Consider the following 15767-nt stretch of genomic DNA (forward strand, 5'->3'; position numbering starts at 1 on the left):
AGCTCTCTATGCCTCTGCCCATCAGTCAAAGCATACAAAGGGCTGCCTAGGCCTATGTGGCAGATCAGGCTAGGCCTGCCAGTTTTTGTAGTCAGTGGCACACAAGTGGCCAGCATTACAATGAGCCACTTTTGACTCCCAGACCTAAATGACTAGCATCAACTGGTGATTGTCCTTGGTGCACATCTGGAATGAGGGTTAAACTTGTATGTTTGGATCTGTGGCCTTAACTGCTCTCCTGCCATGCTCCATGCTCATCAGTAGTTGATTTCAAAGTAAGATGAAACATAAGCGATAAAAAAAACTTGCAAATCAGGTCCTTAAAATGTGCTAGTAACATTCGAGAACTTGCGTGATTCTGTAATGTGCAGCAACTTTTTCATCTCAAATGCTGAACAACCTATAGTGTAGGGCATGCGATATTGCTTGTAGCACAACAGTGACTACTGGGCCTGTGGGAATAGGGAAGTATTCGATTTGGATTTGGATTCAGCCAATTTGGTGGACAGTGATTCGATTCAGTGATTCAAATCACTGTCCCCATTCAGTTCGGCCGAATCAGAATCAGAGATTCAGTGCTAATTCAGATATTTGGATTGGCTGGGGAAAGGCAGGCACAGCCGGGTGGCTGCAGGTTCTCCTGCGGCTCCTCCAGATGTGCCTGCCTCTCTCTGGGCAGGGGGAGCTGTGGGAGTAGCTCCCATGGCTGCCCCACTCAGCCCCATCCCCTGCCTGGCTCCAGCCTAGTCCTGGCACTTAAAAAAAAAAAAAAAAAAAAAAAAAAAAAAAAAAAGCAGCTCCACACTCACTGGCTGCAGCAGCAGTGAGTCTTTGGGGCTTTGGGGTCTCCTGGCAGAACCCCCCCTCACAGCCCTCGCTCCCCAATCACACCCCCTGCCTGGCCCTGCTTCTGATGGCTGCCCTGCCTGGCCCCAGCCTCCCAGCAATTCAAACAAAAAAAAGGCCCTGTACTCACTGGCTGTAGCAGCGGCGGTCATGGCCTCTGAGGGCTTGTGGCAGAGCCCCCCCCCTCAATGCAGGCGCAGTAGTGCGGGGCAGTGGGGATCGCTCCCCCCCAGCACCCGCACGGCAGTTGCCCCGTGGCACACGTGCGGCATGCCTCAGCAGGGCACCGCACACTGTCTGGGAGCTGGGGTGGCTCCAGCAGTCAGCCAGAGCCCGGCACTGCTCAGCCCTAGTGGCCCCAGCTCCCAGACAGCGTGCAGCACCCTGCCAAGCCATGCTGCACCCGTGCCATGGGGCAGCTGCCATGTGGGTGCCAGGCAGGGGGGACAATCCCTGCTGCCCCCCAATGCCCTGTGCTGCACAGGGGGGCTCTGCCACAAACCCTCAGAGGCCCTGATCTCCACTGCTGCAGCTGGTGAGTGTGTGGCTTTTTTTCTTTTTTTTTATTGTTGGGAGGCTTGGGCCGGGGAGGGCAGCCACGGGGGCTTCTTCTGCGGCTGTCCCCAGCCGATCCAAAACTCTGAATCTTTTCCAAATTGATTTGGAGACTTTGGATTGAATTCGGACCTTTTAATGGGTTTCCTGATTCGATTTGGATTCAGAGATTCGGCAGCCAAATCAGGCCAAATCTCCTCCAATTGAATCGGCTGCTGAAGCTTCATACAGCCCTAGTGATTACCTACAGACATTGTTTCTTCTGAGAGTGTCACTGCTCTCCCAGGAGAAACACAGTGTATAGGCATTCATGATTGGAAGAATGTCCCAAAAATGGCCACTCTAGGAGAAAAATAACTTGGAAACAACCCACGTGAAGTAGTTCCCAGGAAAATCTGTCAGGAAACTGAATATCTGTATAGGTACAGTAAGTATTACAGCACTGCTTCACAGTGAATCGCTGTGCCGTGCCTTTTAGATATTCATAGAACTTTTAAGTAACACTGGATAGTTAATAACTGTTAACTATATATATTTTAATATATGTTTTTATTGTTAGAATTTCTATTTTAATTTTATTATTTTTTCCATTAATTTCTGTGGCCTAAAATGGTGATTCAGGTTGCTTTTATTTCTATCCTTACAATATCATCTACCACTAGTTGTAGATGTTCATCTGTTAATGTGGTTAGCACAGCAAAGAACAATATTTTTTGTAGTTTTGTAAGAACAATACTATGTTTTAATATGAATCTCTTTGTATTGTGAAATATAGCCAATAATTACTTCCCTTTTCCTGTTTTCTAGTTGAAGCTCTGTATCAAGCCACTTACCCAGAATATCTCCAATACATTTACCTAGTGGCTCCAATTTCTCTTATGATTTTAAACCCTGTTGGATTTATCTTCTGTGAAATCCAGAAATGGAGACAGAATCGCAGTACGTCACATAACAAAATCAAAATAGTGGGACTTGCTTTGCTTCGAGTGTTGCAGAACCCAATAGTATTCATGGTCTTCATAGGAATTGCCTCAAATTTTATTCTTGGCCAGAAGATTCCAGTATACCTTGAAAACTTCCTTGATGGACTAGCCAGTTCATTTTCTGGTTCAGCACTTTTTTATCTTGGACTCACCATGGTGGGACAAATAAAAAAACTGACAAAGGGTATGTTTATTGCACTGATTCTTCTCATCACAGCTAAACTGTAAGTTTGACCTATTTACTTTTTGCATTTATGTGCTTCAGTATTTTTGTGGATTTCAGCAAAGTGAAAAACTTTAAAGGGACAGTGTCAAGATTATTCTGTTTTTCTTAAATAAATCCATAGCTCTTATTGTTAATAGTTAAAATTGTTTGGGTAACTTCTTAACAAATATACTCTTCAGCACCCTACACTATGGGTTGCCAATCTTTTGCAAACACAGGCTGCAGCTTGGAACCCTGAGGCCAGCTGCTCCAGCGAGCAGAGGCTGCAAGGGGAAGAACAGCCCTCCATGGGGTCTGTAGCAGTTGGCTGTAGGGGTGAGGTGATAGGTGTGCCATTAGCAAAATGTGAACCAGATTGAATGGCTGATTAATTGGCCTGCCCTTAGTAAAATGTGGACCAGATCACACTTTCATGGGCTGGATCCAGTCCCACTGTGGGCCAGCCCCTGCTCTGAACTGCTTGGTCTTCATAGGTAGTGAAACTGAACTACTCAGCTTCACTTGTTCATAGTATTTCATAGAATAATAGTACTGGAAAGGGACTGCAGGAGATTGTGTCCAGCCCTCTGCTCAAAGCAGGATCATTCCAGTCTAAGGATGCGATTGGATGTAACAATTTAAACATTTCTAAGGGCTAGCTAGCTATTCTAAATTATAAAAGCCTAAGTCTGTCCGTCTATAACACTCTATTCACGCTCTGATTGGCTGACAGAAACAAGTGTGGGGGAGTGCCACCATGATTCCAAAGCCGCACCGAGGACTGGACAGAGGGTGGGGGAGCTGAGGCCAGCAGTGCTCTTGCAGGGAGTGGGGTAGGGGAGCTGAAGCCAGCCAATTTTTGATGTGCAGTTGGTTGCTACAAATATACTAGGCCTTTAAAATGTTCCAGAAGTGGCTGAAACGCTCCATCTAAAGAAGGACAAATTTTGAAGTAGTATTATGAAGTGTTTCACTTCTGGTTACATGTGTAGAGGGGCAGCAAGCGGGAGATGGGTTGGGGTTGGGATTGGGGCTGGAGCCAAGCATTGGGGTTCCCCCCTGTCAGCTCCCTGCAGCTCTGGACCTGGGTCTGTCAACCCCAATGCCCTCTACCAATCCCCTCGAAGAGGGAGTGGCGAAGTTTAGGAGAGTTTGGGAGCTCCCTCCACTCTGCTTACCTGTGCTCCAGTGCACTGTTCTTCCTACCCCTCTAGTTCCTGTCCCTATGAGGGGAAGAGGGAGTGGAGAACTGAAAGCAGAGCTCTCAATGTGGGAAGTACTTAACTGTCATTAATGCTTTTCTTTGCTTTGATTTTTTGTGTAGATTTTTTTCCTTCCTTTTCTGTACAGGCTCAAAAACCTTTTTGTTTGGTAATATTGGTCAAGATTTTTAAACCTGGTTGCCTAAAACTTGTCTTCTAGCTCCATATCTGAGGTCCTAAAAATAGGAGGCTTAACTTTTTCAAAGGTGGTAAAGTGCCTATTATTGATCTTAGCTCAGCACTTCTAAAAATAAGTAATTTCTATTGACAGACATAAATGTGAAGTTGTATAAAAAGCCTTTTAGTATATGATGGCAAAATGGATTTATATGGTAGAGATTCCAGTTCTCAGTGTAACTTATGCAGATTTCTTTGTTGCTTTTTGATTTCAAATTGTGTCAGATAGTTGATATTTGCGTGCTAGTGTATGTGCCGCTAACCCTGTTTCAGGTTTACAGAAAATCTCTTGAGAATCTAAGCTTACCACCCACAAAACTTTCCCATTGGGACTAGTTGCTCGCTGTCTTTTTCCTGAGAGAGAGCAGAATGCTCCCAATTATTTAATTTCATTATTTGTGGACCAAAAAAATATTTTATTTGCTAGCATCCTACTCACCATGCCATACTTGCATGGTGATATTTTTCTATCTGCAGCCTGTGGGGTTTCCTCAGTTCTAATACAGTTGTCCCCAAGACTAGCTGCCACTATACAGCAAGTTTTCCCCAACTCTGAGAGCAAGATATACAGATTACCTAGCTTTCTGTGGTTTTGCTACTCTAGAGACTGCCTGGGAGATGATGGGAATGCTAAGAATAGAAACATTCCCATTGTCTCAGCCCCAAAATCATGATAAGATCTAGATTGTTTTCATGCACTTAGTCCAGCTGCCTGAAATAAGGAGTTTTTTTCTAGATTCTGGGCCAAATTCTAATCTCAGTTATATTGATTTAAAAAAAAAACAAAACCTCACTGATTTCAATGGGCATTATATCTATCCCTAAAACTGTAATATGTTCTAAAAGATTTTTAGTGGTGAGTCTGAGATGGGAGTCTCAGCTTTTATTTGTAGCAGTTTATATAAACGTGTTGTAGTAATTGGCCAATATGTAAACTGACAAATCATTTTTACTGTCTTTTTTAAAAAATGGTGTCACCTTCATTTGGACATTGGTATATGCAGCATTGTAGGCAGGGATGCAGTTGTTAAAAATAATTGCTTTTTTTCTCTGTATATCATTAACAGTAGTATTCAGACAAACCATAAACTTCCCTAAATTCCTTTTCTGGATAGAGAAGAATTCAGAAAAATGTGATTAATTGACTAACATGTGTCCCTTCTTTCTCTCCTTTTCCTTTTCAGACTGATGATGCCATTTCTCTGCAGAGAAATGGTGGAATTGTTGGACAAGAGTGACAGCTTAGTCAACCACACCAGTTTATCAAACTATGCATTTCTGTATGGAATCTTTCCAGCAGCACCAGGCGTGGCTATCTTTGCATCTCAGTTTAACATGGAAGTAGAAATTGTAGGTTCTTAATGCTTTACAAGCCCAGCACTGACTTCGATTTTAATTTTACTGAGCAATAAAAAAAACCTTTCTATCACATTGACACAGCTGGTTTGCTTACACTCTCTAAAAATCACTATCTAAATTATATTTCACATTAATAATTAAACTGTACCAAGGCCTTTTCTGCTTTCTGTTGCATGTGTTCAGATTACACATTCTTAAAGTAAGTGCTGTTCCTAGAATCTACACTGAGAAGATGTGAAAACTGAAATTGTTTACATGTGGGATTTTTAGAAGTTCTCACCATTAACCTCACTCTGCTCCTGGTGAAGGCAAAGTGTCACTGTTGGCTTCAGTGGGAGCAGACATAGGCTAATGCTGACCAGTTAAAATCTGATGACCTTTACTCCCTTTTGGTTAAATAATAAGATCAAAATTACATTTAGCTTTTGTTTCTTAGTTAAGGAACACCAGTGCAGTTTACCTTCTGGGTGTAAGATACAAATACATTTTAAGCAGATAACTTGTTTTATAAAGTAAGACAGGCTCTTGCAGGCATTATGAATGCCCTTTTCTGCCACTAGAAAACTGCCAGCCAGACGCTATGGTGGGAAGTTCTGGCAGCCAATGCACATTTTGTTTACTTGTGGCTCCTATCCAGAGGTCCCCATCTGGATTATTAAAAATGCTGAGAGAATCTGGGAAAGAGCATGAACATGGTGCTGATGCTCCTTGAATCTGGGCATGTGGTGGTGCTGGTAAGAGCATTTAGCATAGTTACAGAATCTAGTTCCATATGCCTAGATGTCTGTAACTATTTGGATTTTTCACTTCTTTCTGGTTAAAGGAATATTAAAATATTTCTCTTAATATTTAAAAATACAAGAAAAGTAAAAATAGATGATTGTAACCTTGAATTTTACGTCCAATGAGTATGGCAATATCTGCTTTTAAAACAGAGGGCTGTCATATGAGTAGAAACTACAGTTTCACTGAATTCCAAGCATGTGGAAACCCTGGGAAACCAAATTATAAGTAGCTTCAATACATCCATGGCTGCTGGTTCTCTTTGAGTTTGTGGGACAGCTCAGGCATTTTTTTCACAACAAAATATTACTCATTTATTTCAGATATAAATCTTTAGTTCAGAGGGAGGGGCTGCACTCTGTCATTCCAATCCTGCATTAAAATTACTGGAATGACTCTTACTGGCATGGGGAAGCACAGTTAATGTGTAAGAATTGGCAGAAGTGGGCCTCCAAATTGTAGTTATTTTAGAAAAGACTTGTTCTAAAATTTTCAACTGATTCTTAACTGTCTTCAAAAAATGCATGTTCCCTCCAACTTATCACCTGATTTTTAATAGTCCTCTATCCATATGACCTAGTGACTACAGTCGAATTGCCTATGGAATTTTAAATCAAAGTCAGTGCTGAAGTTGCTTTCCTAAAAACATTATTTAATGAGAGATCTGATATTTTTACCACTGTTGATTTCCATTTGCAGATTACCTCAGGAATGGTGATAAGCACTTTTGTGTCTGCTCCTATCATGTACGTTTCTGCTTGGCTGCTAACCATTCCGTCTATGGATCCAAAGCCACTAGCATCAGCAATCCAGAACGTTAGCTTTGATATCAGCATTGTCAGCCTTGTCTCCTTGGTAGGTATTGGCTCCCATTGCAATCAGGCAAAGGAAATATAAAACCACAGTAAATGATGGTAAGATAGTGGTTTATGCAGATAACAAGCCAGGAGATAGAAAGATAAAACTGATATACTTCCTTACTCCCATATCCTGTTTTGAAAGGCTGAAGGGTGAAAAGAGATAAAAGCTCATACTGGAATGGTTAAGGGTCAACTGTAAAGCTAATATGAAACTTAAGTATTTGTCAAGACAATTTTTGATGGTTAGGGCACCCAAAAAAGAGGCATGGGGAAGCCAGTGGTTGGTTCCCAGTTCTTAGCTCCAACCTTCCAGTGTGACCTTGGGTAGGTCATTTAGTTTCTTGCATTTGTAAAAATAGAAATCATATTACCTCCCAACTTCCCAAGGATTTTATGAGAGTAAATATATTGAAGAAGATGAGCTGCTTGGTCCTGTGATGGGGGAACATATAAGTGCTTAAGATTGGAGCCCACTGTGTATGTGGACTGACTGCCCCTGAAGTTTGGGTCAGTGAGGACATTTAATGTGAAAGTTGTTGTGGGGTTTTTTTTTTGGGGGGGGGGGGGGGGGGGGGGGGAGGAGTTGTTGGGTTTTTTTGAAAATTCATACCCTAGCAGTATCCTCTAGTTTCCTAGTTCAGCTAGGAAAGCTGAACAAGACATCCCAGCATGAATCCTGTTGTGACAGCTACTCAAGCTAGATATTTTTCAAAAGATTTCAATTAAAACTTCTATTCTTAATTGTTCTGACAGTCTGATTCAGCGCGGTTATGAGCACAGTCCTGTCTAGCAGTGCAGTGCATTTTTTGAATCATCTCAGATTTACACTTGAACTAGAATATAGGGCCAAGAGGGGCCTGTGAGACATCAAGTTCAGTCACCTGCAAGAACATGAAAACCACTTATTCAAAGGATGCATAAGACTATATTTTCCTGAGTCCTCTCATGCACCTCAGCCACAGAGCACCATGGGGAAAACAGCCCTACAGCATGTTCCATGTAAAAAGCCAGAAAAGCCAGGGTTTTGTTCTGTCATTGCAATGGCAGAGAATTTTTTTGGTTAGTATATGCTCAGTTGATCCTAGGAAAAGAACCATGCTTGGTGCTGCAAAAGAAGACAAAAAAAATTCCATGGTCCTTGTCCATCTGACCTGACCCTTAATAAGAAGGCCATTACAAATCATGTGTATAGATGAGTTCATAATAAACAAAATTGTCCTAATAGGCTCTCAGAGAGTTTGCTTCTGGACTTACAAGTGCCAAACCATCTTGTATTTTGTTGAGATACCAATATGTCAATAATGTTGACCTGAATCCTTGAGTATTTAAACAAAGACTTAAGAATTGTCAAAGCAACAGACTACAGAGTTGGTCATTGACTTTTTCATTAAGAATAAGGTAGCACAGCCACAAATAGAACTTGCCACTTGCCATCACCAGGTCTTGGTAGGGTTTAGATAAGGACTAAAAGGATAGAGGCTAAGCCAAACAAGCTAAAGAAAAGAAAACAGAAAAATAAGCCAAAGTGGCAGATTAGTACATTGCCAGCAAATTAAGTGGCTTTCTAGCCTTTTCTATGCTCTTAATCGTGAGTGGCAAGTAGCTCAAAGCCAAAGAAATAGATGCTTTAACTTGCACTGTATTCACTATTTATGCAGCCTCACCTGGAGTGCTATGTTCACTTCAAAGCACTTAGAGCAGATTGAAGGGACTCCACAGCAGACCAACAGAAATGATTACAGGTTTAAGCGATATGAAAAATTGTAATAATTGGGATTATTTAGTTTGGAGAAAAGAGAGCTGATAAGTATTTGATTTAGTCTAAAAAACAAAGCTGTGATATAGAGGGTGCCCATCAGTTGTTCACAGGGGACAAGACAATGAGGAATGGCTTTAAATTGCAGTGAGGAAATATTGGATATTAGGAAGAATTTTCCAGCCTGTAACTATAGAAATTGTGGAATTTCCAATATTTAAGTGCAGAATAGACAATACTTGTCTGGGGTAGTTTAGATAGGGTTGATCCTGCCTTGAGAAGGGCCTTGGACTAAGCATCTCCTGTGGTCCCATCCAGCCTTATTTTTCTATTTTTGTGCAACTCCCTTTCTCCAGACTCAATTCCCCATCCTCAAAGCATAAAATCACTCTGGCTATGGGAATGGAAGCCAGTGGTTTAGATCTGGCTGTTCCAAAATTACTATCCAGAAACATATTAAAAACTAAAGGTTTGTCTAGTATTTAATTTCGATCTTTATGTGCCTAGGTATTCATCTTAATTTTTAACTGTTAATTTGAATACTTCTGTTTTTTCCAGATATGGTCTCTAGCTGTCATTCTTTTAAGTAAGAAGTATAGACAGCTTCCTCATATGCTTACAACAAATTTACTTGTTGCTCAGGTTAGTATCATGTAGAATATATATATATTCTGTGCGTGTGTACACATGTTCTGGAGTACTGCATCCAGTTTTGGGTTCCACAATTCAAAAAGGATGTGGAGAAGCTTGAGAGAGTTCAGAGGAGAGCCACACACATGATCAGAGGTCAGGAAAACAGACCTTATGATGAGAGGCTGAGAGCCATGGGAGTCTTCAGCCTAGAAAAGCGTAGGCGCAGGAGTGATCTGGTGGCCACCTGTAAGTTTATCAGGGATGCTCATCAAGATCTGGGGGAACGTCTGTTCGCCAGAGCGCCCCAGGGGATGACAAGATCAAACGGTCACAAACTCTGCCGCAGCCGATTCAGGCTGGACATAAGGAAGAACTTCTTTACTGTCCAAGCCCCCAAGGTTTGGAATAGACTGCCACTGGAGGTGACTCAAGCACCCACTTTGAACGCCTTCAAGACATATTTGGATGCTTATCTTGCTGGGATCCTATCTATGATCCCTGCTGACTTCCTGCCCATGGGGCAGGGGGCTGGACTCGATGATCCTCCGGGGTCCCTTCTAGCCCAAGTGTCTATGAAATCTATGAAATGTGTGTGTAAAACGCACACACTGTTTTACAACACTGCTTTTCACAAAGCTTTATAGATAGCCTTTGGAGGAAAGGGAAAAGATATAATGAATTGCTTCCATATTTTTTTTATATTATAGTGCCTCAAAGGGTATTTGGTAAGCTATGTAGTACTTGCTATACCAGACAACCAATTCTGTATGATTCTATGGCATAAAATAATGAAGACTGCAATATTAAGTCTTTTTGAAAAATCTGTTTCAAGCAGAAACATAGGAAATTCAGAATGCAGGGTGACCCTTGTTTTCTTAATTATCTTTGTAATTCTAAATCTAATGGTAATCCTATAGTTTATAGTACTTCACATCCCCAAAGATCTCCAGATTCTTACCTTTCTTTATATATGTTGAGCAGCAGTGACATGAAGCCACTTTCTTCTGATTGCTGCCCATCTCTTGAAGACAGCTAGTGTGCAACATTGCTGTGGGGAGGAAATTTTGAACAGCTCTGAAGAAAAGGACTTTTCCCTTAGGAGAAGAGCCAAGGGAACTTTATATCCATATTCATCTTTCTTCAATTTCCTAAACCATTTCAGACAAAAAGTGCATGTGCTTCAAAAAAGCAGAACATAAAAATACCCTTTGAACAAGCTTCCAAAGGAACTCTTTGGAACCTTCTGAAATTAAGTTAATCTAGATAAGTGGTGCTCAGCCTCTTGACCCCACAGGCCAGAGAAGGGGTATGGAACTGATCCTTGGGCCAGACTGGGCCCCGTCCAAGGATCAAGCACTGCACTCTCTGCTTGCCACGCCATGCTGTGATCAGGCTCCATACTACTCTGCACACCCAATTCAGCATTCAGGGCCATGTTGTATGGCCCATGGGGCTCTTCACTGTCTGGTAATTTGACAGCAGGGGAGCAGTGCCCCTGCCACCAAATTTTTGGATCCATAGGGAGCTCTCTAGGCCAGATGACGTAACTCAGGAGACTGAATCTGGCTTGGTTGCAAGCAGCTGAACACCCGTGGTCTGGATCAGTGGTTCCCAGACTTCTTGAAAAGAGGTCCTGTGTCTACCCTCAGAATTTCTTATGTGCTGTCATGCACCTTTAATGTCAAACATGGAATTGAACAGGTGGTCAGTGTGCTTTTCATATCACTTCCCATGGCTTTGCAGGCCACTATATGGAAACCACTGATCTAGATTGTTTGCTGTCAAAATGGAAAACCTGTGAATTTAGATGCTTAGTGACATAGATTGAGTTTTATTCATTAAATATTATAAAATAGGTTATCTGAGCAGCAAAAGTGAATTATGTAGCTGTTCTACTCTAGATATTTTTTGTAACATTTTGCCTTCAATATTAAAATGATTGGAGCTTCTCTCTCCTTTTACAGTTTATTGCTTGTATTGGAATGGTGACATGGAATTTCATTATTAAAGAGAGAGACATCACTGTGCAGATCCTCATATTTAGCTTGCTGTATAGCTCTCTTTATAGTACCTACTTGTGGACAGGTAAGTTAGAATGTGACTAATATTTGATTATGCATAATACAGATGGGTACTAAAGCATGTAATTAATGTTCTGAAGTCATCCTTTCTTACATCCTATATTAATGATTTAGTCATGTCATAAATATTCCCAGTTCTACCCAGTAGTAGATGGATGCAAGGCTGAAGTGTCCATATTGTATGACTTGCAAAGCCCCACTCTGGTAATTTTTAGCTCATTGATAGGCTAGAGAATGGAGACAGTGGGTTATTGCTGTTAGTGTAGGCCTGGGTAAGTTAGGCCAGGCAGATGAGAAAGATGGAAAAAGGCTATCATGTTGGGCAGTAGGGAAACCAAATGAAACGTGATGGAAGAAATGAGGCGGGAGGCCTGAGGAGATTAAGAGGAAGGTGACCTGATAACGAGAACAGGAATCTTAGTTACACTAGCTAGAAATAAAGGTACTCCATTACATTTGTTATGTGTTTCAGTGTCCAACTCCTTTTTCTACTTGGAAATGTAGACCAGTCATCATTCACACACAATTGTAACATACCTTTTATGCAGATTGTAGAAATGTGTGCTGGTTAGGTTTCTACTGTAAACAGTGGTGCAAAGCCTAAATGACTACATAACAAGACTTACACTTTTCAAGCTTTTTGTGGTCTGTGATGAAATATGAATAAGCATAGAAGATTGCTTGTAAGAAGTGTAGCCATTCTTTAAAAGGACTTTCACTTCTTTTGCTACTTAATCATACATATATCTCATGCATATGTATGACTTGGTGCACTTGTATTATGTACCCATTCCTGTAGATTTGGGTTCCCGCACTGTCTTACGCAGAATGAATCAATTGCTAAATAGCTGGGATTGTTTGTATATAGGGTTTTGGCTTGAATCTATGGTGTCCCACCAAATAGTTTGTACATATACTAAATCATACATAAACTATTTAATCATACATACCAATTTTAAGTTGGAAAACTCTGCCCTGGCATACCCATATTTTGCAAGATATTTCCTAATGGGGGTAGCTGTTTGCTTAACACTTTTGAAAATCTGACCTCCTGTTTATACACCCAATTAGGGATTTCAGGTCCCAGTTTGGTTGCTCATTTCTAAAAATTCTACCCACAGTCACACTTTCTCATAAATTATGTAAGAATTTTTTCAGTATCCTTATAAACAAGCTTTTGTGCCTATAACATGCTTAAAACATCTCTTTAAACATTTCTTAACCTTAATATTAAATGTGATGGAGTTTTTCATATTTCTAAAATACCTAGGTAACCTTTTAAAATTTTGTTAGAATAAAGTTAGAAAATCATTGTGGCTTATTTCTATGACTTAATATATTAATAATATTAATAATAATATATTTTGAGGATCTGGAAAGAAAAAACTATCCAGCTGCATCAAGTATAGTTTAGATTCTGTAATGTTTGTATTATGTTGAATAATAACTAGCTACAGTAAAATCTCTGTTATCCAGCATCCTTGGGGTAAGGGGATTGCCAGTTGCATAAAAGCTCTGGTTATCTGAAATAGCCCAGCAGGGTTTTCAAATAACACAGTGTGGGGGGTGTGGTGGCGGCTGCACGCAGAGCAATGACAGTGCAGGCTGGTGGGTGCGAGCTTTCCCCTGCTCCCCTTCCCCCCACCCCGTGTCTGACTGGCGGAGTGGGGAGGGGGTGTGGTAGTGGTGGCCGCACACAAAACGGCGACAATGCAGGGTGCTGGGTGGCCGTGGCAGTCGCTGCATGTGTCCTTTCCTCCACTCCTCCCCCACCCCACATTCAGTCGGCCGTCCGGAAACTCCAGTTAATGGAGTACTCTGGTTGGTTAAGTACCAGATAGCAGAGATTTTCATAAGGATCATAAGAAAGTCAGGCTGGAAGGGACTTCACAAGGTCATCAAGTCCAGCCTCCTGCTCAGGGCAGGATCACCCCTGACTAGACCATCTAGTCTAGTCTAGACCATCACCATTGTACTGTACTCTGTTTTTGTTTAGGTCTCCTATCCTTCTCTTTATTCATGTTAAAGAAAAGAGAAGTGTTAAAAATTCCTGCTGGATACATCATCCTGACAGGATGGGGGTAAGTTTGTATGAGGATTTTTTTTCTAGAGAAAATGTGAACGTGCCACATAATTATTTTTGACGCTTTTTGTATTTTGATGTTTCAGCATCCCAACACTGCTAGTGGGTATCTTATTAATTCTTGGTGAACGTAACAATGATAGCATCGACTCAGCATTTTTTTATGGCAAATACCAGGTATGAATCTGTTCTGCTTCCACCTTTCCTGATACCTGTTTTGTCCAATACATTATAGAGAAAGTGTTTATATTCTTTGTTTGTTTCACACTTAATTTAATACCTTTCCTCCAAAGCATGTTTTGCATTTTTAATGATACCAGTTACTTAGGTTAAAAGAAGTGCGACCCAAGTTGGAGGTTGTGGTTATTAAAATATATGTGTAACAAACCATTATGGAAGTGTGTTAGAAATAACGATCTTGACATTTTTAGTAACACTGACTAGAAACAAGAGGGAAGATAGACCTCTTGGGAGGAAAGAGCATGGGCTGAATAGCTTGGGAATAATAATAAAGCCCTTCCCTAGCTTAACAGTTTGAATCTGGCATAGTTTGGTAATTATCTAAAATTGTTACTATCTAATGGGTAAATAGTTGTCTTGGTCAAAATCCTAGTAGAAATGCAGTAATCTTATGTGGACATTTATGTGACAAGAACAAGGATACTAGCTGAAGTCATGTCAAAGAAGCCAAGAACTGAAAGCATCTGGAGTATAAACTATATTTTGCTGCTTGCATCTTTGGGGTAATATATACAGTGGAAGTATACCTTGGTGATGTATCTTTTCTATGCATAAAGAAAATTCCACAATACAGACCTGTCATCTGCACTGAAATAACTTTAAAATGGATGGATGGGTATTGGTGACAGATTTGTCAGAAGGAAATATTAATGGGATTCCCAGGTAGAGAGGAGTGGAAAATGGAGCCTGGCAGGTAAAGAAAGAGAATGCTGTTGTCCCTGGGATTAAGGTGTACTTGGACAGAACCTGAAAAGAGGAATGGTCCTGGGGCAGAAGGAGAAGGTGTGAGATCTGGTAGTGTGGAAAGAAGGTCCTGACAGAAACCAGGTCAAAGAAAAGCAGTTGTTCAAATTATCTGGATTTAAAAAAATCAGTGTGGCCAGGTCTTTGAAGTTCACCTCCTTAGCCATAAAACTTAAAGGTAGTTAACATGGAAATACATTTTGTCTACATTCAGATTTACTTTGGTATAAAGGGTCCTAGATTCGAGAATATTACAGATATCAAATGTAGAATTTTAATGCTCTTTTGCTGTTTTTTGTTATATTCAGGCATATCTCTTTGTCTCTCTTCTGCCTTTGACAGATAATTACTACAGCAGTGACTCTATTCATCAGCTTATTGATGTCAGGCATTTCCCTTATGTGCATGAATCGAAATAGACAGGAATCAAACTATGAAGTCTTGAACCCATATTCATCTAATAGCCAAATAGAAGAACCTGAAAGAGAAAGGAATGAAGAAAGCCAGGCATCAGTTGATGTCTCCCAGACTTTCACAGATACCTCTGCAGAAAGAGGTACAGGATAGAGGAGTTGGGGATAATCCAATTTAACTTATAGCTAAAAGAAAAGAAAAGAAAAGAAAAAGTGTCTTCATTAATGCTTAAAAGTGCTAAGCTGTTGGGATGGGTTAATATGTAAAGACCTAGAAAATTATAATTGTATTTCTTTAATATATTTTTTAGGGGAGCTTTCTTCTTTATCATCATATATAATACTATGTGTATGTGTATTTAAAATGTATAATGGGGTATATGCGATATCCACATCATTAATTGTATTTATCAGGTATTTTTTACTATTTATCTGCATCTGGCCATGTCTCTGAAGACAAACTAAACACCTACAACATGTTTACAAATTGCTTACTAGTTAAACCATTCCTTATTTTGCTTAATCGGGTTTACTTTTCTCTATCATTCATGATCTCCCTAATATAGTCTGCAGCTGACAGTGCTTATGTTGCTCCTGTAGTTGTAATGTGATGTTGAACAATTCTGTATATTAGGTATCTGAAGTTGTTCTGCTCTGAATTGGAGACTGGAAGAGGGTTCTTAGGTACTCTGGATTTGGGATGTATGCAGACACACAGTACATGTTGTTACTCTTCCATTTAAAGATACACAGATAATTTTCTCATCCATCACATCATCTGAAAGAG

The 15767-nt window shown here is 40.5% G+C and overlaps 1 protein-coding gene across 6 annotated transcripts in view; it reads left to right on the forward strand.

Moving 5' to 3' along the window:
• GPR155 (G protein-coupled receptor 155) overlaps nt 1–15767 on the forward strand; it is a 49328-nt gene that overhangs the window by 18502 nt on the left and 15059 nt on the right. For all 6 annotated transcript variants that reach the window (XM_059727272.1, XM_059727273.1, XM_059727275.1 and 3 more), the window contains 8 exons: nt 2209–2608; nt 5213–5378; nt 6870–7025; nt 9345–9428; nt 11384–11504; nt 13497–13581; nt 13670–13760; nt 14910–15123. In XM_059727272.1, the coding sequence (XP_059583255.1) occupies nt 2209–2608; nt 5213–5378; nt 6870–7025; nt 9345–9428; nt 11384–11504; nt 13497–13581; nt 13670–13760; nt 14910–15123 (1317 nt within the window). The remainder of the gene's footprint in view (nt 1–2208; nt 2609–5212; nt 5379–6869; nt 7026–9344; nt 9429–11383; nt 11505–13496; nt 13582–13669; nt 13761–14909; nt 15124–15767) is intronic.

The sequence above is a fragment of the Alligator mississippiensis genome, chromosome 4 (genome assembly GCF_030867095.1).
Source record: "Alligator mississippiensis isolate rAllMis1 chromosome 4, rAllMis1, whole genome shotgun sequence".
Taxonomy (NCBI): Eukaryota; Metazoa; Chordata; order Crocodylia; family Alligatoridae; genus Alligator; species Alligator mississippiensis.